Genomic DNA, 27827 nt, shown 5'->3' on the forward strand with positions numbered 1-27827 from the left:
TCTCTCTCTCTCTCTCTCTCTCTCTCTCTCTCTCTCTCTCTCCCTCTCCCTCTCTTCTCTCTCTCTCTCTCACACACACACACTCTTAATATATGTGCATATATTTGTGTCCATATATAAATATCAAGAGGGCCACAGCTCACTCTCAGCCCCTTCTAAAGCCTTTTATTTTTATTTTTATTTTTATTTTTTTACAGTGAATTAGAAGGAACCTCAATCCAAAGTTGACCGCAGGCTCTGACTCTAACACAGGAAAATGCGTTATGGTCCCAACGATCATTTCACAGAATCTGTATCTGAAAATATTCTTGCTTCAAATTTCAAGTTAAGAAGCATAAATATTATGATTAGTGTCTCTTGGGTTTGCTTTTCAGTCAATAATATATATGTGTGTGTGCGCTTCGGTAATAACCCAGCTCTCATGATTTGTGGACTGCCTTTAAGTTTACCAAGTTTGCTCGCCTGGCGGGGGTGGGGTGGGGGGAACCGGGGCAAGGCAATAAAATTCCAGAGGCGAAGACCCGAGTGATGTGATTACAGTTACAGAGGAACGAGAGATGGAACACTTAAGAAGCAAAGTTATCTTCACATCATCTAATCATGCGCAGGGAAAGAATAACAGTAAGACCGTAGAGGAGATGACGTCTTTGATGCCCGCTTTAATTTTAGGCAGTGAAGAGCAGCAATGCATCACCCTCCAAAAATCCTAAATAAGGTTCCGGAGTGATGGAGGAGGCCCCATCTCTCCTGAGATGGCAACCCCCCACCCCACCCCCATGGCCTCCAATTATCACCGTAATGGATGCTCCCTGGCACAGTGAGTTTAATTGCCATCTTGTGCTATGATGATTTTTTTCCCCCTAAGGCAAAACTTGGGGGAATTAAATCATTGAGAATAAAAGTGTTCAATAACAATAACACAATTGAGTATAAACCTTTTTCTTCTCTTGGAGTTTATAAACCTTGAAGTTCCCCTCTGACTAAGAAACCAATTCAGAAATGAGTTAACTGATGCGGAATAAGAACATCGAATTAACTTTCCCTGAATCCTTGCATCTGGAGAATGAGTCTGCCCTCTGACCTCTGATGGCACCAATAAACTTTCTGAGTGGGCAGTGCATTCCTACTCTACTGCGCTGGCATTTTTTCTCCCCCTAGATTTTTCTAAGAACTGTTTTTGTACCGAGATGAAATCTAGACTAAGAATACAAGCCTCTTACCTTCGTGTGTCATTTTAGGGTTTTCAGGTCGATGTAACAATTGGGTGCTGTATGTGTCTGTATGTGCATGTAGAGGCCAAGGGACAACCTCAGCTGTCCTTCCCCAGGCACTGCCCACCTTGGGTTTTGTTGTCATTGATTTGTAAGACAAGGCCTCCCTTTGGCCTGGGTCTCCACAACCAGTCCCAGGGATCTGCCTGCCTCTGCCTCCCCGGTGCTATGACGGAAAGCACGCGCCACCGCTCTGCGAACGCGGGTCCTCCTACTGGCAAGGCTCTCACCTGAGCCACCTTCCCAGCGAGAATCCCTGATGGCCCATCTGCCACTTTCATGGAGCACCACGTGCCTTCTCTTATGTGTGGCTCATGTACAAAGGTAGCTGGCCGGCTCGCGGCAGGCTGTCTGTCTATGCGGGCTCACATCTCCTTTCTGTCTTCCGTCTGCTCTCAGTCATTTTCTCCAATGTTCCTTTTCTCGTCTCTGCCCAAGGATTGACAGGGCACCCTGGAGGCTCTGACAGGGACGTCTGGGCCAGGACGTACAGGTGTCTCCTGTAGCGATCTCAGCTCTTATTCCTATAGGGTTTCATTTGAACACTTTTCTGCAAAACTGAGTTGGGGGCAATTGTGACCTGGCAGCCACAAGGAAATTCATAGAGCTGTCAGTTAATCATCTGCTTCTAAAACAGTGGTTCCAAGTAGGATGGGGTTCACGGCAGTTTTTCTGGAAAAGGCTAGAGCATTTTCAGTAGCCACAATTAACTGTTGTTAATATTGAGATGACAAAAGCTGGGCTGCTGGACTTTCTGAATGACACGGTCTATGCCCTCACACCAGCAAACTGTCGTGTGTCCCCCTAGTGTTTGAAAACTGGTGGGCAAACATTGGTAGTCCTTGAAGCCTGCTCCCACTAGACATGGACGCACAGTCCTTTCAGTACGGCTAAACATTCTTGGAATTTTCCAGGCTTTTGAGAACTATGAAACCAAGGGAAGAATATATGTTGCTTTGTTCAGAACTTTATCAAGAGTTGTTTACCATTATTGTGTTGCCCATGGTAACACAGCAGGTGGCCCATGAGCTGCCAGTTCAGTGCACTTGGTACCACCTGGGCTTGAATTCACAGAGGCATCGCGCTCCATCACTAGAAATTCTGCTGAGGCTTTGCATCAGGACCTATATATTGGATAGCAGAGTCTATTACACTTATTGGTCTCTTTCTTTGTATTCATCATAAGGGCATCGATTAATGCACCCTATTTGGAAAAGATATGTATAAGTCTGTGTTATCATTTCAGGGCCATAGAGGGGACATTGCATTTGTTCTAAAAAAAAAATGGGTACTACATCTGAAAGAGTTCAGAACTCATGTTTGGAGTGAGTTCTGGCTGTGCTCCCAGTCATTGCTCCCAGGAAGATGTCAGGGAGGGGCTCCATTTGCTGATTTGTGTACTAGCTAACTAGTTCCCATTAGCCCAACACCCCCATGGCACCAAACAGCTTCTAGATCATTCTGTGGCGCTCACTGGCCATGCGCCCAGGGTTTTGCTAATAGGTCAAGGGCTGAGGTGTCTGCGTCTTCAAGTATAACAGGACAACTCTGGCTAAAGTCTGAAAATATTGGCTTTCTAGAAAGTGTATGGAAGCCACAAGGAGGGCATGCAAGGGGCAGTCATTGTGTACTGGTCGGCTCCCCTGGGACCTCCTCCTGTGTCCCCCTTGCCTCTGCGTGTTTCTTTTCCCTCAGCTTCTTTTTCTTAGGCCTAGCTGCTTTATAGTCTAAAGCCATTAACTCATACTTTTATTTTAACATCGCTAATTTCCGTGCTTTTAACCTAGCCCCCCTTTTTAATACTCAATTTCAAAATTCGTTGTTTTTACTCTCCTTTTTTTCTGTTTTATCTCACGTTTAATGTCTGGGATTTAAAATTCTTGTCTTCTAATTCCTGTTCTCCTGTCTCCTGTCGCTGTCAGCTCTTTAAACCTCATCTGTTTTATTGATTCTCCTCTGGTCTAATGTGTTTCCTGCTTTATTTCCATTTGGGGGTTGGGGTCTGCTGTATCATTTCTCAAGGAAGAAAATTACCTCCCTTTATCCCTTTCTCTTTCTAAGTAATCTGGATATTCCACAGAGAAGCAAACAAACCAGGTGTCAAATGACTTCCCGGCTAAGGTTTCGGTGAAGGGGCCTGGAGCAGGTGCTTCTGTTCCTGTAGGTGGGGCGTCCTGCCTTGCTTTACCTTCGAGGCTCACAAGGCTGCAGCCACCTTCAATTTTGCTTTCCTTTGGTAGCTCCAGAAATTCTCACCCTCAGTTTCCCCATTCTCAACCTGCCCTTCCCCCACCACACCCTCTCAGACTTGGCTGTATGTTCAGGGAGCTTTTCCTGATCCAGCAGCTTGCAGGGCCCAGTCAGGACACCCCAGATCCTTGTGGCTACACACCAGGTGACTTTTAATTTCACCCCTTCTGTTCTTTTTTTTCCTTGTTGAGATGGGTCTCATGTAGGCTAGGCTGGCCATGAAATCCTGACCTTCCTGTCCCTCTAGTGCTAGGACTAGAGACTTCTGATGATCTCTGAGGTCAAGCTCTTCAGAGGCATGGTGTGGGCAGAGTGGTTGTGAGCAAAGCCTGTTGTCCTCAAGGCCTGGGGATAGTCAGTGAGTGTGTTTCTATTGGCTATCAAATCCTCTAGGCAAGGAGACATCAGCTGTCCTGTGCCAAAGACCTGGACACACACTGGCCCTGAGTTAAGGTCCTTCTGTCCAGACTTGAGGTCCCCTTGGTAGGGCTTATCCCATTAGCAGACATGGGAAATTGGGCAGTTATGAGGCTGGTGTCTAAATGAATCCTGAAGGAGATTTTTTTTTTTTTTTGCCACTTAATTGAATCCGTGGCAGTAAATCTTTGAGTCTTCTCTTAGCATTTAGAATTTCAATTTACTCCATAGATTTTTTTGTGTTCAACCCCCGGTGAAAATGAGCATTTGTGCCGAAAAGCTTTTAATCAACCCTTCTCAAAATGTCAGTCCCCTTATCTCCGAAGCCTGCTGCAATCTTGGGACCCATGGTTTTAAAAAGAGCTCCTGTGTACTGCCTCTCCCTCCCAGCTTCTGGTGTGTGTTATCGTGGCTTAATCAGAGTCATTTCTGACATTCATCCTCCTCTTAATCTTCTCAGATTTCTTCTTAAGGTGAGTTTTCCACTTCACATCCGGCTTTGTGGCCCATTACCGTCCCCTGCATCCATTGCCCCCAGACCAAGACTTGCGTGCGTGAACTCTGGGCAGCGTCCTCTCTCTTAGCATGCAGGTTAATTGTCCAGACTTTAATTAAATCATTTTCCTTTCATGTTGTTTGTGGAGCTCCATGCTAAATTAAGCCATAAACCTGACCTTGCTTTATGAGGACTGAGTCTTACCCGTTCTTGCTTGCTCCTCCCACCCCGAAGATTGACTATGGCAGAAGCTAATCTTTTTATTTTTATTTTTATTTTGTGGCATTTGACTGAACCTAGAGCCATATGTATGACAGGTGTGCATCCTGTGTTTGAACTATATTCTCTGGCCCTTTTTATGGTTTTTAAACTCTGAGACAGGGTCATAGTAGGATAGCCTTGAACTATGTGTGCATGTATGTGTGTATGTGTGTGTGTGTGTGTGAGGAGAGAGAGAGAGAGAGAGAGAGAGAGAGAGAGAGAGAGAGAGAGAGAGAGAGAGAGAGAGGGAGGAGAGAGACTGAGTTTACGTACACTTGTGTTTGTGGATATGTGGCTGCCTGTTTGCATGTAGTGGGGGCAGAGACAGGAACTGCATACCCTGCTCAATGACCCTCCATTTTATCCCCTTGTTACAGTTTCCACCTGAACCTTGAGCTAGGCTGTTGCCCCGCAAGCTCCAGCTGCGGAGATCCTTCTCTTTCAGCCCCGCACTGCAGGGCAAGGGCGGCGGGTGTGACCCAGCCACTCCTGAACTTAGGTCATCGGGTTTGCACAGAAGGTGTTCTTGCTCATTTCTCTAGCCAGGCCTTGATTTTCTATGCTCCTGCCTCCGTTTCATAGGTACCCAGGATTATAGGTCTGTTTTACCACATTTGAGCAAAAGCTAATTTCTAGAAAAAAAATTTAATATAAAAGGACACAAACTATATGGAAAGAAAAAAAACACTCTTTGGGTTTTATTGGCAAACCTTTTACTTATTGGTGGTTTAGGGAAAGGCTCTTTTCCATACTTTGTGGGCAGAATGGAAAGGCCTCTTGGGAGCATTCCTAACTGGGATGGCAAACGCAAGGCAGGGCCTCCCGCTGTCCTGGGAGCAGCCACCAGGGGGCAGCATGCTCCCCACCCGCTGCTCTGCTAATCAGCACCCCTGCTGCTCTGACCCCCTGCACCACAGGGCAGCCATGTTCTCCCTATCGATTTTTCTCCAGGCCTTGGATTTGGATGAGCCTAATCAGCGGTGTGGTCTTCAGTCCTTGCTTCTTGATTTGTCAGGAGAGTGAGTTATCTGAGCTGCCGTTCTCTGTGATTTGTAGGTGGGAGAACTCGGCTGTACTGCTGTGACCTTTTCAATATTCTGTTATTAGAGGGGCTGGCCATTTCAACTTCCTCCTGAACAGAGTGTCTTCAGTGTGTGCTGAAGAGGAAGAATGGCCAGTTAATCAGAGCGCTGAACGCTGAAAAGGTTGCCACGGGGTGGGCGCTAACAGTTGTCATCTGCCTTGGCGTCCTGCTGGCTGCAAGGCTCCTAACCCCTAGGGTTCTAAGGGACCCAACAAAGCAATGGATTGAGTCCCCCGGTCCTCTTCCCTGCCATGTGGGCACTGCCAGTGTCGTGTACATAGGCAACCCTGGTGACTTGCTATGGCTTGCCAGCTCCCGTGCCCTCAGGCTCCTTCCCAACCCCTCATCTGCCACTGACTAACTTTCACATCACTTTCTGATGCTTCTGCCACAGGGGCCTTCACACGCTACCCTGAACTTGCGGGTGCCTTCCAGTCCTAGCCAAGCTCTGACTAGAATGGCTCTTTCTTCAGATTTTTGGCCTGGCTGCCTTCCCTTCAACAGGCCACCCAGGCTGCACTGCCGTCTCCCATGCCTCTTCCTCCTCCTCTTCCTCCTCACGGAAGTAACGCTCCACTCATTTTTCTTCCTTTTTGATGTCAGCAGGTACAGATGCAGGTGTGTGCTCTTGCACGGGGAGGCCAGAGGTCAAGGCCAGGGTTTTCCTGGATTGCTCTCCACTGCAGTTTTTGAAGCAGTGGCCAGGAGCTCACTGTCTGGCCAGCAAACCCCAGGAGGAATTCTCCTGCCTCAGTTTCCCGATGTTGGTGTTACAGGCTCACACCGCCACACTTCACTTTTTATTGGGTGCTGGGGTTTCCAGCGCAGTCCTCATGCTTGGTGTACAAGCACCCCACCGTTTCCCCCGGCCTTGTCTAGCGTCCGTCTTACTTGTCCCATCCACCATCGCCTCCCTGTCTTCACATGTGCGCGCCTTGAGGGAAGAGAAGGGGCTGCAGGCAGCCCGAGTCTACCCTCTGTGTCCCCAGGACTTGAGGAAGTCATGGGACCCCAGCAGGTCCTCAGGACCGCCACCAGGTCTCCGTCTGCAGGATGAAGGACCATTTGAGCAGCCGCTGCTTGTCTGTGATTCCTCTCCTCAGCTCTCCCGTGCCTCGAGGATGAAAGACGTTCGGAAGTGCGCGGAGGCAGCCTTCCCCGCCGCTGTGGGCTTTTCTGCTGTCGGCCACACCAGGAGTTTAGAATCAAAGATCAGGAATGGAGAAAAGGAAACGGAAAGGTAATGGTTTTTAAAGAGCCTGCCAACTCTGATCCTCGGGAAAGAACAAATCAAAGAATGCCACAGGTGACAGGTATGTACCGGAACAGAAACCAAGCATGTCTTCACGTTCCTTTTTTGCTGGCCAGCTGGGATGCTGTCGTCTGTGCTGTGTTACGGTAAAGCCAAGCCCAATGAACAAGATCAAGACGCTGCTACCTTAGAACTGTAGGAGCCATCCTCCTGCCTTGCCAGCCCTGCCTGGAGCAGATCAGCTTTGTCTCAACAGTGATTTTCGCATTTTGGTCTTGGTGGTGACTGTTAAACCTAGAAATGTTAACTCTTGAGGTTTTGGGCCATGTCACGGAGTCCATACTAACAATATAACTTATGGCGGGCTACACAGACCAGGCAGTATATTACCAGCCCCAGCTCTGAAGGGTCTAGAGATTTGGTGAGTCTAGAGCCAGTCAGCTGATCCCCAATACAGTCTTTGAATACCTGGGCTCAGCTAAGCATCCCTGGCCAGCACTCGCCCATGCACACTACAGTCCCTCGTTCTCCACTGTGGGTGCATTCCAACACTCCCAGTGTATGCCTGCAACTGGGAGTACCAAACCTTGTGGGCAAGCACTACCAAGCTGTGGCAGCCATTCTGATTACTGAGGTAACTACTTCTCAGGTAGGTGATATATACTGTGCATCTTTGGGAGGAAGGGACGGCCCACATATTGAGTGTGACACAGCAGGATGGTGTGAGGTGTTACTGTGCTCCTAAAATGATGTAATTCTGGAGTTTTCTACAGCTTTGGCAGTTGGCTTCCAGCAAATGAAACAGTGGAGACTGAGGGCATGGCTCACTCAGGGGTGACTGTATTACCATATACCATTTCCAGAAGGAGCAAGTTCCATAGGCACAAGCCACTCAACCTCCGTCTCTCAAACCCCAGCCTGGAAGCCTCATCTCTCTGCCATTTTTCATCTGTATCATGCATTACGCTGCCTGGATCTTTTGGTGTGGATTCAACCCAGGCCCTCAGCCTTACAAAGCAAGCACTTTACCACTTGAGCCACGCCCCCAGCCCCCATCTGGCCAGTGGAATTATTCTTTTTCACCAAGAGACTATCAGTTGACAGAGAGGGAGAGAGAGAGAGAGAGAGAGAGAGAGAGAGAGAGAGAGAGAGAGAGAGAGAGAGACAGAGACAGAGACAGAGACAGAGACAGAGACAGACAGAGAGAGAGACAGAGAGAGAGACAGAGACAGAGAGAGACAGAGACAGAGAGAGACAGAGACAGAGACAGAGAGACAGAGAGGGAGGGATCAGTTGGCAGGCTAAGGTTTTTCCTGCAAAAGGGGATTTTCCAGCAGATGGATTCAGTTCTCATGGTGAGAAAAGTCAATCATGAGCCAAGATAGGTGGCCACCCCTGCTGGTGAAGGCATGAAGCTGTGGAGGCTGGCTCCTAGGCTCGGCTTGGCTTCTGCACCCACACATGGCCTGCCTCCAAGGTGGCTCTTGCTCTGCTCCTGTTAGTCCCTGTGGATCCTTGGAAGTTCAGGATTCAGCTGGCATTTGGATTTGGCTCAAGGGAGCCAAGCCTTGTAATAAAGCAAGGAGCTCATCGCACACTTGCTGCTCCTGCTGGCCGCTCAAGGCACATGGTCTCTAGTAATTGCTGCCTAGACTCTCTGCTCTCCTGGCTCCTCATAGGACCTTGGCTGAGACCCACATGGAGATTGTCTGACACGACAGCAAGGGAACCAAGAGGAAGGCAGGCCAACCCTGTTGCTATGCAGGACAGTGAGGACACCCAGCAGGAAGTCAGCTTGGAGTTGCAACCCAGTGAGATCAGAATTGTAGGACATGGCAGCCAGCCCAACCAGCCCTCTCCATTGCCCTGACCTACTTTTTCCTTTATAGGATCTCAGGGTAGGCAGGTCCCATCCTGACAGGTGGGAACCTGTTCTGTGGTGTGTGCTTAGAAAACTTAACCGGCACCATGAAGGATGATACCGTTGTGTTATTTACTTTTCTGATTCCAGTCTGTCATCAAGTCATTTGGCATCACTGGGGCTTAGATCAATTAACCTGGGAGAGTCCTGCAGCTGAGATATAGCAAAAGCCATAGGCCAGGGTCAGTAAGATGGCTCAGTGGGTGAAGAAGCTTGCTGCCAAACCTGATTACCTGGGTTCCATCCCTAGGACCCACATGGTGGAGGAAGAGAAGGAACTCCCATAAGTTGTCTTCCAGCTTACACACACACACACACACACACACACACGCGCGCGCGCGTGTGCATGTACACACAGTGGTATGCACATATGCATATGTATACACACAAATAAATAAAATTGTGATATAAATGTAAAGATACAGCCAGCTAATTTTTTTTTTTAAAGACAGAGTTTCAAGTATTCCAGAATGGTATCAGATTCACTCTGGAGCTGAAGAGGACCTTAAATTTATCTTCCTGTCTGTTTCCCTAGGGATGGGATTATAGGCATGAAGCACTATGCTTGGTTTATGCAGTTCTGGGAATCAAACCCAAGGCTCTGTGCATGCTAGGCAAGCACTCTACGGACTGAGCGACATTCTCAGGATAGCCGTGTTTCCGTGTAGATAGAAGAGAACAGACTTTCACCCAGATGATGCTGAGGATTCACTGATGACCTGGGCCCTGTCTATAAGGATACTTCTTCACTTAACCAAGATCACTGTCCTACTTTTCAGGAAGCTTCCTAGTCACCCCAACTCTGACTGTCTCATATCTTTTTGGGTTAGTACTGGGCAATTAGTCAGAGCTCCATACCCCTGATTGTGTCCTGACTCTAGAGTTCTCCACGGCAGAGGAAAGAGCCAGATGCTGCCTGTGTTCCCAGTTAAGAGGCTCAGGACATGACAAAGTAACTAGGATAATGATGGTAGAAAGCATAATTAGGAGGCTTGGCAGTGGGCAGTGAGGGACACTCAGAGGAAGAGAGGACTGGTCAAAACTCAGAAGAGAAAAAGGCAGGATATGGTCACAGCCAGTCAGCGCGATCATGGGACTGCATGAACCTGCTTTCCGGGGTAGAAGAGCACAAGGACAGGTGCAGAGCACAACGACATGTGCAGATGACAAGGACAGGTGCAGAGCAGCACAAGGACAGGTGCAGAGTATCCAGACAGGTGCAGAGTAGCACAAGGACAGGTGCAGAGCATGAGGACAGGTGCAGAGCAGCACAAGGACAGGTGCAGAGCACGAGGACAGGTGCAGAGCATGAGCACAGGTGAAGAGTGAAGCTCCGGGTGGCCTTGTGATTGGAGAGGAGGTGGTGTGTGATGGGTCATCTGAACTGTTGTAGAAGGCATGGAGGCCTTTGGACTCACACATAAGCACCAAGGGGAGCTGAAATGTCAAGCACACAGAGTTGCTCCTTCAAGGAAAGGAATACAAAACCTGTTGCCTGTCCAGAAGGCTGTGAGCGGATTGCTTTCTAGCCTGGTGATCTTTGTTCCATGTGGCTACAGACTTTTTTTGTTTTTGGCACCAGATCCTCCCCCAGACTGTTATCACAAACTCATTTTTCTCAGATAAGGACCCTATCTATTCTTACTGACTATACAAAGACGTTCAATGTAGTCATGTCTAATCCTTTTTAGCTTTGTTCCTCAGAGAGATTCACATGAGCTTTTGTGCACGCAAGATTGAGCTAATTGTCACCACAATAACTTTTCACCAAATTGTGCTGCACTTGCATATGCCTAAAAGAAATGACTTGGGGGTCAGGCTCCAGAAGCTTGAACCATCGCTGGCTACTGAGTTGGGCTGGACTGAACTGCCTTCTTGCCTCCTGTGGATTGTCTCTCTGACATTAGTTCTGCAGAGACCCCTGTAGATGGTCACCCTGACAGGGTTAGGCATAACTAAGGAAGTGGGCAGAGCACACTTCCGGGTGACTGTGAAGACCTTTTGAGGGAGGGGCACTCAAGTAGAGAAGATCTAACCTCAGTGTGGATGGCGCCATGCCAGCCTGAAGGCCCAGATGGACTAGACGGGGAAGGGTAGAGTCAGCCAGAGAATATGGGCGTTCTCTCGCTGTGTTTCGTGGGTACCATGATGTGGCTTCTTTACTCCATCCCTACAGTTGGCCTTTGAAGTGGCGAGCCCAAAGAAGTGTTCTCTCCCATACTTTGCTTTCTCGGGTATTGCTTCACAACAAGGAGATCACGTGGGAGTTACAGGAATGGGGGTGAAGAAAGGCGAGTTCAGAGGAAGAGGGGAGCTATACGTTAAGCTAGCTCAGGGCAAGAGTTGGTCTGTTGTAAGACCCCCTCCCCTGTGCACCCGACATAGCAAGCATAGCAGCAGTAACGCTATCTTGCAAGGCAAGACTAGAATAATAGGTTCCCGGGGTAAGATAAGGCCTGGGGCTCAGATGAAAGCGTGCTTGTCCTTGTCAAACAAGATATTTATAGTCGGCCATCTGGCCCAGGGAGTGGGCAAACTCCCCTGTTCCCATCCGATGACCGGGCTATAACCTCGCCTCATTTAAATTTACCAATCAGAGCCCTGTAACTATGCTTTTTCGCTTCTGTAACCGAGCTTCCCGCCAAAATCCCTATAAAAGGACCCCCTAAAAACTCGCTGGGCGCGCCAGCCTCTCCGGAGACTGAAACGCCCGGGTACCCGTCCCCTTAATAATAAAGCCTCTTGCTTGTTGCAGCCGAAGCCTTGGTCTCGTTGGTTCTTGGTGGGGGTCTCCACGTTAAGACCGCCGTGTCGGGGGTCTTACATTTGGAGGTCCCACCGAGATCGAGACCCCCGCCCGGGGACCATCGACCCAAATTCGGGAGGTAAGCCTTTGTCTTTGTGCCGGCCGGCTTTGTCGTTGTTGTCTTGTTGTCATTTCGTCTTTGTTCATCGTTACGTGTCTCGGTGTTTGCGCAGACTCTCTGAATCTGGCAAGGAGAGGAGGAGCTGACGGGCTCTCAGACTCCTCCCTTGTGCCCGTGGGAGACGGTCCCATCGGGATTCCGTAGGGACTTTCCGTCCCATCCGAATCTGGGGCCCCCGGCCCATCTGAGAGGCTATTCGCCTCATCTGGGAGACAGGGAAAAGTCCGGACCCCCTGCGTCTCCAACCTCCGTTTTGGCGCAAGCGTCCCGCGCAAGCTGTTTTTTGGTCTTTTGCGTCTAGATTTCCTCTGTTGTGTTTCGTTTTGTGTTTTTGGTACCATGGGTCAGACTCTTGTCACCCCGCTAACCCTTACTTTGCAGCATTTCAAAGAAGTCCGTGCCATTGCGCACAAAGTGTCAGTAAAAGTCCGCAAGGGCAGATAAAAAAGTCTTTGTTCTGCTAAATGGCCTACGCTTTATACCGGGTGGCCACAAGATGGCACTTTTAACCTTTCTCTCATTCTACAGATCAAGTCCAAAATTATAGATCCTGGACCACACGGTCATCCGGACCAGGTCCCCTACATAATGACTTGGGAATCTCTCGTTCGTGACCCTCCTCCATGGGTCAGACCTTTCCTCGTTCAGCCCTCTCCTTTTCCCCACCTCTCTTACCACGCCCGCCTTAGAACAGCTCAACCCTGGGCGCATGCTCCTCTCGCCGCGGCGGGGCGGGCACCGCCAATCCGGGCTTTTAGGGAGGTGCGAGAATTTAGCGACGGTCCCTGGGATTTCCCCGAGGCTAAGGCGAGCCCTCCTTTTGTATGAATTACTCTCTGCTCCGGCCCGGGGGTGGGGCGGCGAGGAGCTGGCCAGGAGGGCGTCCGAAATCTATCCTTTTCCTTCCTGACTCCGCTGCCAAGACTGTATCGAGATCCGGGTGTCCCTTCCCACGGAGGCTACCTCCCGACGTCAGTCCCACTATCCCCCTGCTCGCCTCCCGCCTCCCTTGCTCCTCTAACCGGGAGGAGCACAATGCTGGGGACCCTTCACGGCCTCAGAACCCAAGGGCTCTGCAGCGGCTTCCCCTGGGGCTGGTCTCTATATTGCGCCGCCGCCACCTGATTGCTCCAGACCTGCGCCCACCCTGACGCTCCCGCCGCAGCGACCGAGGCCTCACCAATGGCCGGCCGACTCCGCAGCCGGCGCGAGGTTCCACCCCAGACCTCTCAGGCCTTCCCCCTTCGGGCTGGCACGGGTGGCCAGGTACAATATTGGCCGTTTTCCGCCTCAGATCTTTATAACTGGAAAAATAATAACCCTTCTTTTTCTAAGGACCCCTCTCGGCTAACCTCCCTTATTGAGTCCATTCTAGTCACCCATCAACCCACTTGGGATGATTGTCAACAGCTTCTACAGACGCTCCTTACCTCTGAGGAAAAGCAGCGCGTCCTTCTGGAGGCACGCAAGAGCGTCCCAGGAGCTAATGGGCGGCCTACCCAGCTGCCAAATGAAATAGCCAGTGCCTTCCCCTTGGAACGACCCGACTGGGACTTCAATACTGAGGAAGGTAGGGCCCACCTACGCCTTTATCGTCAGCTGCTTATAGCGGGTCTCCAAAAAGCCGCCAGGCGGCCCACCAATTTGGCCCAGGTTAAGATGGTTACTCAAAAAGCAGATGAGACGCCGTCAGCTTTCCTTGAGCGTCTAAAAGAAGCTTATAGGGTCTATACTCCATATGACCCTGAAGACCCTCTCCAGGCCACCACCCTAGCCATGTCCTTGTCTGACAATCTGCCCCAGATATCAGATGCAAATTAGAGAGATTAAAAAAAAAAAAAAAAAAACTCAAAGAAAGTACAGTTCAGGATCTTTTAAAGGAGGCAGAAAAAGTTTATAATAAGAGAGAGACGCCGGAAGAGAGAGAAGAAAGGCTTAGGAAAGAGTCTGAAGAAAGGGAAGAGAGATTGAAAAAAGAAGCGGAAGAGAGGGAAAATGCTAGAGATAAAAAGAAACATAGAGAAATAAGTAGACTTTTGGCCACCGTAGTTTCAGGACGCCAGGATAGTCAGGGCCAGGGAGAACGGAGAAAAACCCCTGTGGATAAGGACCAATGTGCCTATTGTAAGGAGAGAGGTCACTGGGTACGGGACTGTCCCAGGCGTCCCAAAGGGCCCCGTAGAACCCCCCCCTCCGCGGCTCTCCTCAACCTGGAAGACTGAAAAAGTCAGGGTCAGGAGCCTCCCCCTGAACCCCGGCTAACTCTAAATGTGGGGGGGCAACCCGTCACCTTCTTGGTGGATACGGGAGCTCAGCACTCCGTCCTTACCACCGCACCGGGGCCCCTGACAACAAAGACTGCCTGGGTGCAAGGAGCGACTGGCGGGAAGCCTTACCGCTGGACCACCGAGAGAAAAGTACATCTTGCCACCGGTAAGGTCTCACATTCCTTTCTTCACGTCCCGGACTGCCCATATCCCCTCCTGGGAAGAGACTTATTAACCAAACTCAAGGCCCAAATTCACTTCGAAGAAGGGCACACTCGTGTGACAGGACCACAAGGGCGGCCTATTCAGACTTTGGTATTAAATTTAGAGGATAAATACAGATTGTATGAGACTGACCCCCCCCTGGGAGCGATACCCCTAGCCCAGACTGGCAAGCCCTGTATCCATCATCATGGGCCGAAACTGGGGAAATGGGCCTAGCTCACCAACAGCCCCCCATATTAGTACACCTTAAGGCTTCTGCCACCCCAGTCTCTATCCGGCAGTACCCTATGTCACAGGCAGCCTACCTGGGAATACGGCCTCATATTCGGAGACTCCTGGACCAAGGCATACTGACTCCTTGTCAGTCTCCCTGGAACACCCCCTTGCTTCCTGTTAAAAAGCCCGGAACGGGAGATTATCGGCCGGTCCAAGACTTAAGAGAAGTCAACAAACGAGTTGAGGACATACATCCTACTGTCCCCAACCCTTACAACCTATTGACAGGGCTATCCCCAGACCATGTCTGGTACACTGTGCTGGACTTAAAGGATGCTTTCTTCTGCCTAAGACTGCATCCCTCCAGCCAGCCTCTCTTTGCATTCGAATAAAGGGACCCCGACTTGGGGATTTCGGGGCAACTAACATGGACACGGCTGCCCCAGGGATTTAAAAATAGTCCCACCCTGTTCGATGGGGCCTTACACCGTGATTTGGCCGACTTCAGGGTACGATACCCAGACCTCATATTGCTCCAATATGTGGACGATCTCCTCCTGGCAGCCCCCTCTAAGGAGAGCTGCCAACGGGAAACCCACGCCCTCCTACAAGTCCTAGGACGGCTGGGGTATCGAGCCTCTTTCAAGAAGGCACAAATTTGCCAGACTGAAGTAACCTACCTAGGTTACTCCATCAAGGATGGACAGAGGTGGCTCACTCCGGCTAGGAAACAAACTGTCCTCCAAATCCCGCCACTGCGGTCCCCCGTCAGCTCAGAGAATTTTTAAGAACAGCGGGCTTTTGCCGCCTCTGGATCCCTGGGTTCGCGGAACTGGCAGCTCCCCTGTACCCCCTTACCAAGCCAGGAACAATGTTTGCCTGGAGGCCCACCCATCAACAGGCCTTCGAGGCTATTAAGACTGCCTTAATCTCAGCCCCTGCACTGGGGCTGCCCGATTTAACCAAGCCCTTTGAGCTGTTCATTGACGAGAAACAAGGCTACGCCAAGGGAATTCTAATCCAGAGACTGGGGCCCTGAAAAAGGCCTATAGCCTACCTCTCTAAAAAAAAAAAAAACTGGACTCCGTGGCAGCAGGCTGGCCCCCTTGCCTACGGATGGTTACTACAGCCGCCTTACTCCTTAAAGACTCTAATAAACTCACCATGGGACAGCCAATTACTATCTTAGTCCCCCATGCCATGGAATCCCTGGTCCGGCAGCCCCCAGACAGATGGCTCTCCAACGCCCGGGTTACCCATTACCAGGCCATGCTTTTAGACTCGGACAGAGTCACCTTTGGGCCAATAACCAATCTCAACCCTGCCACGCTGCTCCCTCTCCCAGACGGGCCCGAGGATCATGACTGTCAGCAAGTCCTGGCGGAAATCCACGGAACCCGCCCTGACCTCACTGACCAGCCCCTCCCTCACCCAGACTTCGTTTGGTATACGGATGGGAACAGCTTCCTGGATAACGGGACACGACGGGCCGGAGCGGCTATCACCACCACCGACCAGGTAATATGGGTCAGCCCTCTGCCCCCAGGGACCTCCGCCCAGCGTGCTGAACTGATCGCCCTGACCAAGGCCCTGGAACTGGCAAAAGAAAAAAGGCTAACAGTCTATACAGACAGCCGGTATGCCTTCGCCACAGCCCACGTACATGGAGAAATTTATCGGCGCCGAGGACTCCTCACCTCAGAAGGTAAAGAAATTAAAAATAAGACTGAAATCCTGGCCCTCCTGAAGGCCCTCTTTTTACCCCAGCAGCTCAGCATCATCCATTGCCCGGGCCACCAGAAAGGGGACTCTCCGGAGGCTCGAGGTAATCGGCTGGCTGACGAGACAGCCCGCCAAGCCGCTACAAGACCCCTCGACACTCTCGAGGCGCTCTCCTTACAAGGAGACACCGGAGCGCCAAGACAGCAGGACCGGAATTGGAAATTCACCGACGACGACATACAAAGACTTCAAAAGATGGGCGCGCTTCCTGAAGGCCCTGACCATTGGCGATACCAGGACAAGGTAGTCGTCCCCTCAAAAAAACTGACTATTTGATTGACTACTTCCACAAGCTCACTCATTTAAGCGCCCAGAAGATGAAGACCCTCCTTGAAAAAGAAGAAACGGACTTTTACCTATTAAGAAAAAAGGAGGCCCTCCAGAGAGCCATTGACAATTGCCGGCCCTGCACGCTGGTCAATACCAACAAGTCCTTAAATTTGTCAGGAACTAGGGTCCGAGGACACCGGCCAGGGACCCATTGGAAAATTGACTTCACGGAGATCAAACCAGGTATATACGGATACCGGTACCTGCTGGTCTTCGTAGATACTTTTTCAGGATGGACTGAAGCCTTCCCCACCAAACATGAGACGGCCAAGGTGGTTTCCAAAAAGCTTTTAGATGATATTTTCCCTCGCTACGGGATGCCACAGGTAATTGGGTCCGACAACGGACCAGCCTTCGTCTCCCAGGTAAGCCAGCAGGTGGCCAAACTACTGGGAATTAATTGGAAATTACATTGTTCTTATAGACCCCAGAGTTCAGGACAGGTAGAGCGCATAAATAGATCTATTAAGGAGACTTTGACTAAATTAACGCTTGCAGCTGGCACTAAGGACTGGGTGGCCCTGCTACCCCTGGCCCTAATACAGGGTTAAGAACACCCCTGGCCCACATGGGCTTACTCCCTTTAAGATTGTCTATGGTTCACATGTTCCTATTGTTTACTTCCCTGACCCAGATATCGGCTCCTTTGCTACCAGGCCTTCCCTCCAGGCACACCTAAGAGCCCTCCAAGAGGTGCAAAATAAGGTTGGAGACTACGTCTGGGTCCAACGTCACCGGACCAAGAACCTCGAACCCCGCTAAAAAGGACCTTACGCCGTTCTCCTGACTACCCCGACGGCTCTCAAGGTAGACAGAATTGCCACCTGGATTCATGCTGCTCACGTCAAGGCGGCCAAGGACACAGACGGGAACACATAAAAAGCACATCAGACCGACAACCCTTTAAAGATAAGACTTTCCCGAACCTAATTCGCCCCATGACCCCTCCGACCTATACCACCACTTTAAGGAGATCAATCACTACCCCCGAGAGCCAATATCCATCACTCTGACACTGCTATTAAAAAGATTAACAGTCGGGGGGGGGGGGTGTTTGTGGCAGGGATCGGAACCGGGACTACTGCTCTCACTCAGGTTGCTCATTTTCAGCAGTTACAGCAGGCCATGAGAACAGTCCCTGACCTCCCTTTCCGAGGTAGTGCTCCAAAATCGTAAAGGGTTAGATATCTTGTTCCTGAAAGAGGGTGGGCTCTGTGCAGCCCTCAAGAAAAAATGTTGTTTTTATGCTGACCATACAGGAGTAGTCAGAGATAGTATGTCTAAGCTGCGAAAAAGACTAAAACAGCGACAGTTACAATTTAAATCAGGACGAACTTGGTATAAAAACTGGTTTAATAAGGCTCCTTGGTTCACCACTTTAATATCTACCATTACGGGCCCTTTGTTATTTATTGTCCTGCTCCTACTTTTTGGGCCCTGCGTTCTTAACAGACTGATGCAATTCATCCGAAACCGAGACCACCTATCGGTTGTACAGGCCTTGGTTCTAACCCAACAATACCAACAGCTCCAACAGGCACAACCAGAGGTCATTGAATGAAAGATTTCATTCAGTTTACAACAAGAGGGGGGAATGTAAGACCCCCTCCCCTGTGCACCCGACATAGCAAGCATAGCAGCAGTAACGCTATCTTGCAAGGCAAGACTAGAATAATAGGTTCCCGGGGTAAGATAAGGCCTGGGGCTCAGATGAAAGCGTGCTTGTCCTTGTCAAACAAGATATTTATAGTCGGCCATCTGGCCCAGGGAGTGGGCAAACTCCCCTGTTCCCATCCGATGACCGGGCTATAACCTCGCCTCATTTAAATTTACCAATCAGAGCCCTGTAACTATGCTTTTTCGCTTCTGTAACCGAGCTTCCCGCCAAAATCCCTATAAAAGGACCCCCTAAAAACTCGCTGGGCGCGCCAGCCTCTCCGGAGACTGAAACGCCCGGGTACCCGTCCCCTTAATAATAAAGCCTCTTGCTTGTTGCAGCCGAAGCCTTGGTCTCGTTGGTTCTTGGTGGGGGTCTCCACGTTAAGACCGCCGTGTCGGGGGTCTTACACTGTCTTAGATCCCAGGACTGGGTATCAATTTGAGTTGGGGCACAGATGTGGTTAAACACCCCTTGGCATCTTCCCTAGTCAGGGAAAAGTCCTGGCTCTCTGGATTCCTGGTGGCCTTGGGCAGTGAGGACTGAAGGGTACTTAGGGGAATTCCACGACCACATATTCACAAGGGCCAGGCTGGGCAGTGAGAGGAACTGATGGACCTGGACTAGGCACACACTTCAGAGAAGTGATAAGCTCAGATTGCTGTCTGGGGTGTCCCAGCAGTAAGGTCTGATTTACCCGTGACCTCCATCAGGGCACATGTTCCCAAGGTCATCCTCCAGAAGGAGATCATAAAATTTAAAGCCACAACTAGTGTCTTTGAAGCCTTCATCGGTGAAAGAATAGACATAAGGGAAGACAGCCTCGGGGCTGGGAAAGTGTAGGGCAGTGTCTTGTTGGGGGGTGTGGACCTGTCTTGGAAGGAGGAAGTTGCTGGTGTCCCCACAGCTGGGCTACCCCTCATCTTCAAAGCATAAGAATTCACTGGGGGGAAATGGTCTCAGAATCCACACAGAGACCATGCAGAGTGATACAGCCCATGGCAGCTGATCATCTGGAGGGCAGGGTGATACAGGCCATGGTGGCTGATAAGTACCAAATGGAAGGCAGGACAATGCCACCTTTGCCTTTGTTCACAAGTGTGACAGGTGAAGGCTTCCATGGCCATCATTGTCAGTCAAAGGAGCTTCATTAAACACACTGATACCAGACATGGAGGCATGGAGGTAGCAGCAATATCTACTGGCGCTTGAAGGGTTACTCAAGGCCAATCCCTCCATAATACACAGGCAGCCTGTGTCCTCTGCTCATAGCATCCTCCTCCCAAGGACAGAGAAACCACTTATTCATCACCTCGGCAGACAGTTCACCCTTTGATAGTAGAAACTGCCTTCAGAGGGGAGGAACTAGAGCTCACAGCGGTGACAGGCAGGGTGTTTGAAACCAGCCTTCTTGTCACCCAGTTGCAGGAACAACATCTATTTCCTGAGCTGCGCAAACCCTTCCTCCAACATCTAGGTGGAGGGCCTGAAGTTCTGAAGACCCTTGTCTTATTTCTTATCCTAAGAAGGCACTTGTTTCAAGCATTATTTAAAGACCACTAGGGGGCTGTTTCTGTAACTGTCTTGTGGTGGTTTGAGTGACAATGGCCCCTGTGGGCTCATACTGGGCCACCAGTTGGTGGAACTGTTTGGGAAGGATTAGGAGGTGTGGCCTTGTTGGAGGAGGTGTGTCACTTGGAGTGGGTGTTCCAATGTGCCTTCTTTGTGTCCTGCTTATAGATCAAGATATAAGCTCTCAGCTGTCACTGTCACCATGCCATTGTTCCTCTATCATGTACTCTAGTCCTATAAGCCCTAAATTCAACACTTTCTCTTATAAGTTGCCTTGGCCATAGTGTTTTATCACAGAAAAAAAAAACCTAAGACACTCTCTCATAGGATAAGGTTTCTAGGCTGTAATGTCATCTTAGCCTTGAACCTTCTGGAATTCAACTGTGATTCAGGGTTCCCTCAACATGCAATGGCAGGCGAGAGAGAAGAGGGCTCAACTCGGTGCCAGCTGGTCCTCACTAAGGGTGCCCATCCTCTTGAATGGTCCCAGTCAGGGCTGGGTCATTCCTTCTGGTCACCATCTGCCAGGCCTTCCAGATAAATTTCCTAGAGCCAGCAGGACCACCACTTCCAGGCTTGAGTATAGGAACTTGGTTAGAAGCCACTGAGGGAGGTCACAGAGATTCTGGTTCATTTTGAATTCATTTAAAGTGATACTCAGAGGGAGCCATGAAGCCTGGTTGTATCAGAAGCAGGTGCCATGGGAGTGTCAGTTTTATAGGCTGTGGCTTGGGACAAAGTCTGAACAGCCTTTGTGCCATTTAACACCATCTATCCTCTTTAGTCCTCTGAAGGGCGTTAGTTTGCTGTTTGTTTTATAAACTGGGCTTTCCCCATGTAGAGGAATTGAATGGACATTCATGGCTCTGCAGCCCACTGAGAACTGAGGTGACATGCTCAGCTCACTGCCCTGATGGGATTACCCAAGGGGTGACTGGCACCCTCAACTTTGGGCCTTGGGGACTGGGAGAATGTTCTAGAGTGATAACTGCCTTGCAACATCCCGAGAGCAATAAAGTGGACCCTGAGTGATGGTGTCACCCGGGATCATCATACAACAATCTGTCTCTAGTGTAAGATCCCTACTGTGTGTGCCCAGTGTGGGTGCATGACCCAGTGCATGCATGTGGTTTCAGCCTTCGACACTGCCTTCTTGCTGGGGCTCTACCATCAGAAGTGTTCATGAGGCAGAGGGAGGAATAAACATGACCTGCAGTCAATGGCTTTGCTCAGGATGGAGTGAGCACCATCTGTAAGCCAGCCCTTAACAGGTTGGATGCATGGCTACATGCCGAGCAGCTGTTGGGGCTTCATCCTCTCTTCTAGGAAACCCCTGACCATAACCTAGTTCGTGTTGCCCAGCAGGGGGACACGGGCCCCTTCACCTCTCTGTGGTGAAGGATTCTCGGTGTGAAGCACTATCTGGCTCCACCCACAACCAGGCTCGTCTCTGTATGGGAACAATGACTGAACATCTGTAGAATGGGGGACCGCATGCTTACGGCCGGGTTCTTCTGAACTGAAACATTCCGTCCAACATGGAGGAGGAGGGCGACGCCCAAGAGATTCAAGAGGTAAGCAAGTGTCACGTGTCTGGGGAAGCTGAAACTTGCAAGATGCATTAGGACTCCTCCTCGTGGTTACAGAGGCAGGAAGCATCTGCTTCATGGTGGGGATAGACTATGCCCAGGGGGGCTGGAGAGTGGGACTCTTCCACCTGTCAGGCTGCCTGCAGGATGTGCAGAGAGGTCCAGGGCTGCAGCTCTCACGAGCTGTCACCTGCGTGGGGTGGGTTTCTCAGAACCACAGCTGCTTTTCAGTTATCCCTGCTCTTGTAGGTGACCTCTCACCCACACACCCATTAGCAACCCCGATAAAGATTCTCATCAGTTCACCAAGTTTTGATGCAGTCATTGCTTTGCTGAGTAGTAGCTTCCCCCTCTAGGGTGAGTAGATGTGTGTTGTGCCTTCTCAGTACAAGCCTCTCACATAACAACGCAGGATGGCAGCCAAGTGTGGGCACACAGCAGCACTGGTATAGAACGCGAGCAGGCATTCCCTGCCTGGTTGGCAATCGGAGTTAGGCACAGACCCCAGGAGCGCTTCCTCCCAAGTCTCTGCTTAGACTCTTTCCCACAGTAGCTATCCTCAGAAGCACAAATATAAAGGGGGGTGTCTCTTGCTTCTATCTGAGCTGAAATGGAGATTCTATAGGAAAAGGAACCCCAACCCTCCTGTCAATCAAGACTGCCCTGCCCTGAAGGGTAATTAGAAAGGATGACTTCTCAGGCCAGATCTTCTTGATCTGTCTCTAATGAGTCCCCCACTCTGTGCTGGCCAGCCCTTCCTCCAACTGTCCACCAGGATGGAGCCCTGGCAAACAAGATCAGTGCTTTCATAAGAAGAGAGTGCTGGGTGTGGTGGCACACACCCGTCATCTCAACATCCAGGAGGTGGAGGCAGGAGAACTGTGAGCCTGAGGCTAGCCTGGGCTACATATGGAGTTCTGGGTCAGGTTGGGTTACATAGTGAGACTCTCGAAAAATCCAAACAAAGAAAAGAAGCGTGAAAGATCCCCACCCCCACCCGGGAGAAAATGAGAAGTGACCATGGTGGTCCCAGCAAGAGAGCCCCCATGAGAGAGACACCAGGATGACCAACACCTCCATCACAGCCTCCTGGCCTCCATAACAGTGAGAACAAAACCTCTTTAAATTAGCCAAGTGGTAGAACTGTGTTTCAGAGCTAGATGGCCTATGACATGGGCCTCAACTAGAGAGGGAAATTTGGGATCCCAGTCTTGTAAAAGTGGACAGCAGCTTGAGTGGCCATCAACTTTGTGCACCATCTGAAAATGACTGTCTAGTTCTGTGAGCACACACTCACCCTGGCTGCCAGTTTCAATTCTGACACATCTATCTCACGGGAAGACCTTCCCTGCAGACCTGCAGTGAGTTCCCTATCTGGGTGGGGAGACCTTTGCCCGAGAAACTTACAGTTTGAATGAAGACATCAGTGTGTAAAAACCTATTTTGAAAAACCAGTGTGCCTGTGTGTGTTATATAAACACAAAGAAAAACACCCTATAAAGTTCCACTCTATACTATTATGCGCAGTTCTCTCTGATGGTAAATAACGTCTATTTTCTCCTTTGTGCTTTTCTGTATTTCCTAAATTTCTAGAAATAATACATAATACCTTTGTAATCAAAAAAACAACAATGAGAAGTAATAGCTGTGACTTCTAAAGACCCTCCCAATCATGACTTTCCTCCCTCAATTGAAACAGCAAGCCTCATGCTAGCTCCTCATTGTCAGGACAGCTGGAACCTTGGAGAAAACAAGAAAGGAGCCAGGAGCAGAAAGCGCTGGAGAGGCTTTAGGGCAGGTGCTACTGTGTGAAAAAAAATGTCCTTTCTTATCCTTGCAATGGTTGGTTGTGGTTGGTCCTTTAGAGGCAAGCTCCCAGAATCCCTCCCTGTCTGGACGGCTGCCTCTCACATGTGTGAGGGTGAGGCATAGGCTCTGAGGGGAATGCGTTCTTCCCTCACTGACATGATTCAAAGTGAGTAGGTCTCCTGTGAGAGGAAAGTGGAGACAAATAGAAGAAAATACTACAGACTCCTGAAAGAGCCATGGTGGGAGAAGAGAGATGTATTGCTTGTGTCAACTGATATCTAGACTTAAAAGAAATGGAGGCAGCTGCTACGTTTATTGACTAGAAAACACTGTCCTGGAAAGATGCCAATTCTTCCAGTTTTGACCCACAGAGTCAATGCAACAGAAATAACAATATCAACAGTTGTGTGTGTGTGTGTGTGTGTGTGTGTGTGTGCGCGCACATATGTGTGCGTGTGCACATGCATGCTCTTGACAACTGGATGCTGCAACTTATAGGTTTGTACAGAGACCCACGGCAGCTGCAATGTGCAGTGTTCTCATAGAATAAGAGCTTGCTGGGTGAAAATGGAAACCGTGCAAACCCTGGAAATGAAGGCTGTGGAGCTGGTGCCCAGGTCAGCCTCGATCCAGGCCCTTGCAAATGCAAACTTCACTTCAGGGCAGGGAGGAGGGTCTTGTAGATCTCTGGAGGAACAGATAAAAATCTCAAAAATAAACAGTGCCAGTGTAGTCTGGGAGTCATCTAAAAGATAATGAAACTAGGCCACTTCTGATGCCATTCAATAAGTTAAATCTAAGAAAGCTAAAAAAAACAAACCTGGACTCCCTGTGTAGAAGGCAGCACACATGAGCCCTGTAGACCAGCACTGCAGAGAAATGGTTGGATCTGGGGAAGTGACGAATAAAAAAGCAGACAGAGTTTGCCCAGTCTTCTGGGACTCAAAACACAACCACTGGACAGGGCTAGAAACTGTCCTTTGTTAGGTTTCTTTTGCCAGTTATTGTCACAGCGACACAGGCAGTGACTACTGTGGATGCTGCTTCCTTTTGGAAGTGATAAAATATTTTAAATGGTGTGTACTGCCGAGTGCACAATTCTGGATATATTAACAGTGGTTGACCCACACATTTAAATGAGCAAATTGGATAGGCATGTGTGTATTAATGACACCACTGTGTCAAAAAGCTGGTGTGAAGGGCAGAACTGTGAAGGAGAGATGAAATAGAATAGCGGGTAGGCTTATTTTTAAAGTCTCAAAATCCACTAGCTACGTGGAAACAGATTGATAAAATTCAAATAGATTAAAATTAAGCACTTCCACCCTTAAAAAGAAACCAACACAGTGAAAAGTCAAGCCTCTACAGAAGAGTATGCTTACAACAATTATAAGCAATAAAGAATAAGTACCCACAATATATAAAGAGTGTCACCGATCAATAATAGTAATTAAAAAAACCCAACTTGATAGAAATGATGTGTCCTTGGGCAGGCGTTTCAGAGAAGAGGAAATCAAGATGGCCAATCAAGATGGCCAGTGAGCACGCTCAGCCTTGTTCATAGTTAGGAAAGCATCAACTAAAACCACAATGGGAGAACTATCTTATAAACATGAGACTAACAAAAATCAAACATCTTTAATGATCATAAGAGCTCTTAAATATATCAAGTGTGGTGGTCCATACCTTTATCCCAGTCCTTGGGAGGTGGAAACAGGAAGATCTCTGTGAGATCTCAAGGCCGGCCTGATCTACACAGCAAAGTGTCTCAACCAAATAAATAAACTCCCATATATAAAGTGTGAGAAATTGCACACTCTGCTGTTGGCAAGATGTGTTTTGAGTGTGAACAGCACCCTGTAGGCTCAGGTGCTTGAACACTTGACCCTTAAGTGGCAGCGCTGTTGGGGGTGTGGAGTCTTGTGGTGGCAGTGGGTCACTTGGGGTAGGCCTTGAGGTTCTGTAGTCAGGCCCCATTTCCTCTCTGTTTTCTGCTTCTGAACTGAGGCTATAACGTGAGCAGCCATCTCATTCTCCTGCTGCCATGCCTCCTCCCCTCCCCCACTGTGATGGCCAGCTCTCTTTAAACCAAGAGCCAGAATTAGCCACCCCCTTCCTTAGATGACCTTTGTCATCTAAGCGCACAGGGTAAATCGGCCAATAAGTTTAGAGGTGTGCATGGCGCTATCTAGTGAAATCAGCATCTTTCCAGATATTAGTTGTGTGAAGAAACAGTTGTGTTGGTGCACTCCAAGGCAGGGGTGAGACGGATGGTCATGGCATTGCTCAGAATAACCCCACATTAGAGCAAGCCCAAATGCTGGCTGTCAGCAGAGGAGTAGCTAGCCTGTGGTATGCTCCTCTGTGGGGAGGCAGCGGAGCAGAGATAAACAAGCTCCAGCTAGGCTCAGAAGGATGATCTCCCAAACAAGACGCTGAGAGAAATAAAAGCAAATCAGACAAGAGCATCCATAGCACAGATGCTCAAAACCAAGAACCAGAAAAGTTTGCAGAGACACACGCTGACAACAACAGAAGTCAGAGGAGGGCTGTTGGGAGGGACAGCGGGCAAGGCTTCCACTTTTAGTCCTGTCAGAGGGAGCTACCTGTGAGTGGGAGAGAGGTTCTCAAGTCTAGACTAATGCAAAGGTGAGCCTGTGGTGGTGGGCAAGGCCTTGGGGTACTCTTATGGCACCCGGGCAGGGGTGACTCAGATCCGTGCATTTATCACCTTGACGGTGGCCTGTGAACAAGAAACAGGGTTTTGTTTACCCAAGTTTCACAGGCTGTCTTGACTTTGCAACCATTAACTGAAAAAGTATTTTTTACGTGTGTGTGTGTGTGTGTGTCTGTGTGTGTGTGTGTGTGTCTGTGTGTGTGTGTGTGTGTCTGTGTGTGTGTGTCTGTGTGTGTGTGTGTGTCTGTGTCTGTGTGTGTGTCTGTGTGTGTGTGTGTGTGTGTGTCTGTGTGTGTGTGTGTCTGTGTGTCTGTGTGTGTCTGTGTGTGTGTGTGTGTGTGTCTGTGTGTGTGTGTGTGTCTGTGTGTGTGTGTGTGTGTGTGTGTACACCCACCACAGAGCATGAATGCAAATTCAGGTCCTCAGGCTTGGCGCCAAGTGCTTTTACCCACTAAGCTACCTCACGGCTCTCACCATCAACCTTTGGCTGTTCTGCCGACCTAAGAGACAACTGACAGGTATCCGCCCCCTGCCTCTTGTCTGCCATCCTTCCATCCCTGCCTGCTTACTGCATGGTTACTAAGAACCAGGCCTAGAATGCAGCAGTGAGACAGAACAGGTCCCTCCTCAGGTTCAGCAAGGCAACGGTGTGACCCCACAACTCTGTGACCACCAGGCCAACCAGACTCACTGATTATCAGTGTCAGGGGGCACAGAAGAAAAACTCAGAACTCCTTACACTCCAGCTCACTGAACCACACCTAGTCCTGGGCCCAGTGTATAAACCTTGACAAACAATATGGCCTTTTGCTCTCGTCTATAAAATATTAATTTTGCCATTGTTGGTAAACACCTGGGGCTTCTGAGAGGCCGAGATCGGTCACCAGGAATCTCTGTGACTAATGCAGTTGCTTGATGTGAAATGGACAACAATGCATTGTTTTTTGTTTTTTAGGGGTTTTTTTTTTGTTTGTTTGGTTTTGGCTTCATTGTTCCTTTCTGGATAGCCAGGATACCTGGTAGGCACAAAGGTCAAGGTGGAAGTAATAGCCAAGAGGTACTCAAGCTGTGTGTAAGGAGATTGCTTTCTTCTGATGCCACAAAGAGAATGAGTTTTAGCCTGAAACCCATTAGCTTTGAGTCTGTTTTCAGAATTTACAGCCTCCCTAGAGAATTTCCTTAGCCCTAGAGGGAACTAGGCAAGATGGAAGACTTGGCCTATTACGTTAATGTGGTCACATGTGGGAGCAAGGTCAGATGGAGATGTAGGCTCCTATTCCTACATGTGCGCGCTCTCTCTCGCTCTCCCATGAGACCTTAAGAAAGGTGTAAGCGAGCAGTCAAAGCCAGCATGATGCAGCGGGAGCACTGTGCCCCGTGCAGTTCACTTAACACCACCCCACGTTGGTCCTCATGTTTATCGCATGATCTTGATGTCCACACAGGAGCCAACACAAGCCTCCTGGGGAAGCCTGGCAGTTCCTACAGTCAAGTCCCCCTGGGATTTGTTTGTGTCTTAGTCCGTGACCAGGCCACCCCACTTTGTCTGCTTCCCTAAGTTTGGTCTCCTTGCCTACTGTGGAAGGAACTCCTGGGACACTTGGAAACACAAGGTACTGCATCAGGGCCTTCCCACAGCACTGTGGCCATGGCCTGAAAAGAGGTGCTTATGAGAGGGTTTGCTAGGGCTCAGTTTGGAGGCTCAAAGTTGAGTGTGGTAGAAGTGCCTTGGCCCAGGGATCAGAGAGATGACGGCATGCTGAGCTCGCTTCCTCCCTTTTTATTAGGCTTAGGGCTCCAGGCCCACAGGAAAATCCTGTCCAT

The 27827-nt window shown here is 49.6% G+C and overlaps 2 protein-coding genes across 6 annotated transcripts in view; one reads left to right on the forward strand and one right to left on the reverse strand.

Moving 5' to 3' along the window:
- FSTL4 (follistatin like 4) overlaps positions 1–27827 on the reverse strand; it is a 409848-nt gene that overhangs the window by 151985 nt on the left and 230036 nt on the right. The gene's annotated exons all lie outside the window — the stretch shown is intronic.
- On the forward strand, positions 15743–18702 carry LOC311586732 (uncharacterized protein). Of its 3 annotated transcripts, none has more exons than XM_084762864.1 (2): positions 15743–17064; positions 17334–18702. In XM_084762864.1, the coding sequence occupies exon 1, from the start codon at positions 15752–15754 to the stop codon at positions 16643–16645; it is 894 nt and encodes a 297-aa protein (XP_084618990.1). In that variant the 5' UTR covers positions 15743–15751; the 3' UTR covers positions 16646–17064; positions 17334–18702. The 3 variants fall into 3 exon arrangements, with proteins under 3 accessions (XP_084618990.1, XP_084618991.1, XP_084618992.1); XM_084762865.1 differs by having other exon boundaries at positions 15743–17025; XM_084762866.1 differs by having other exon boundaries at positions 15743–16882.

The sequence above is a fragment of the Acomys minous genome, assembly GCF_964271855.1.
Source record: "Acomys minous genome assembly, chromosome: 16".
Lineage (NCBI taxonomy): Eukaryota > Metazoa > Chordata > Mammalia > Rodentia > Muridae > Acomys > Acomys minous.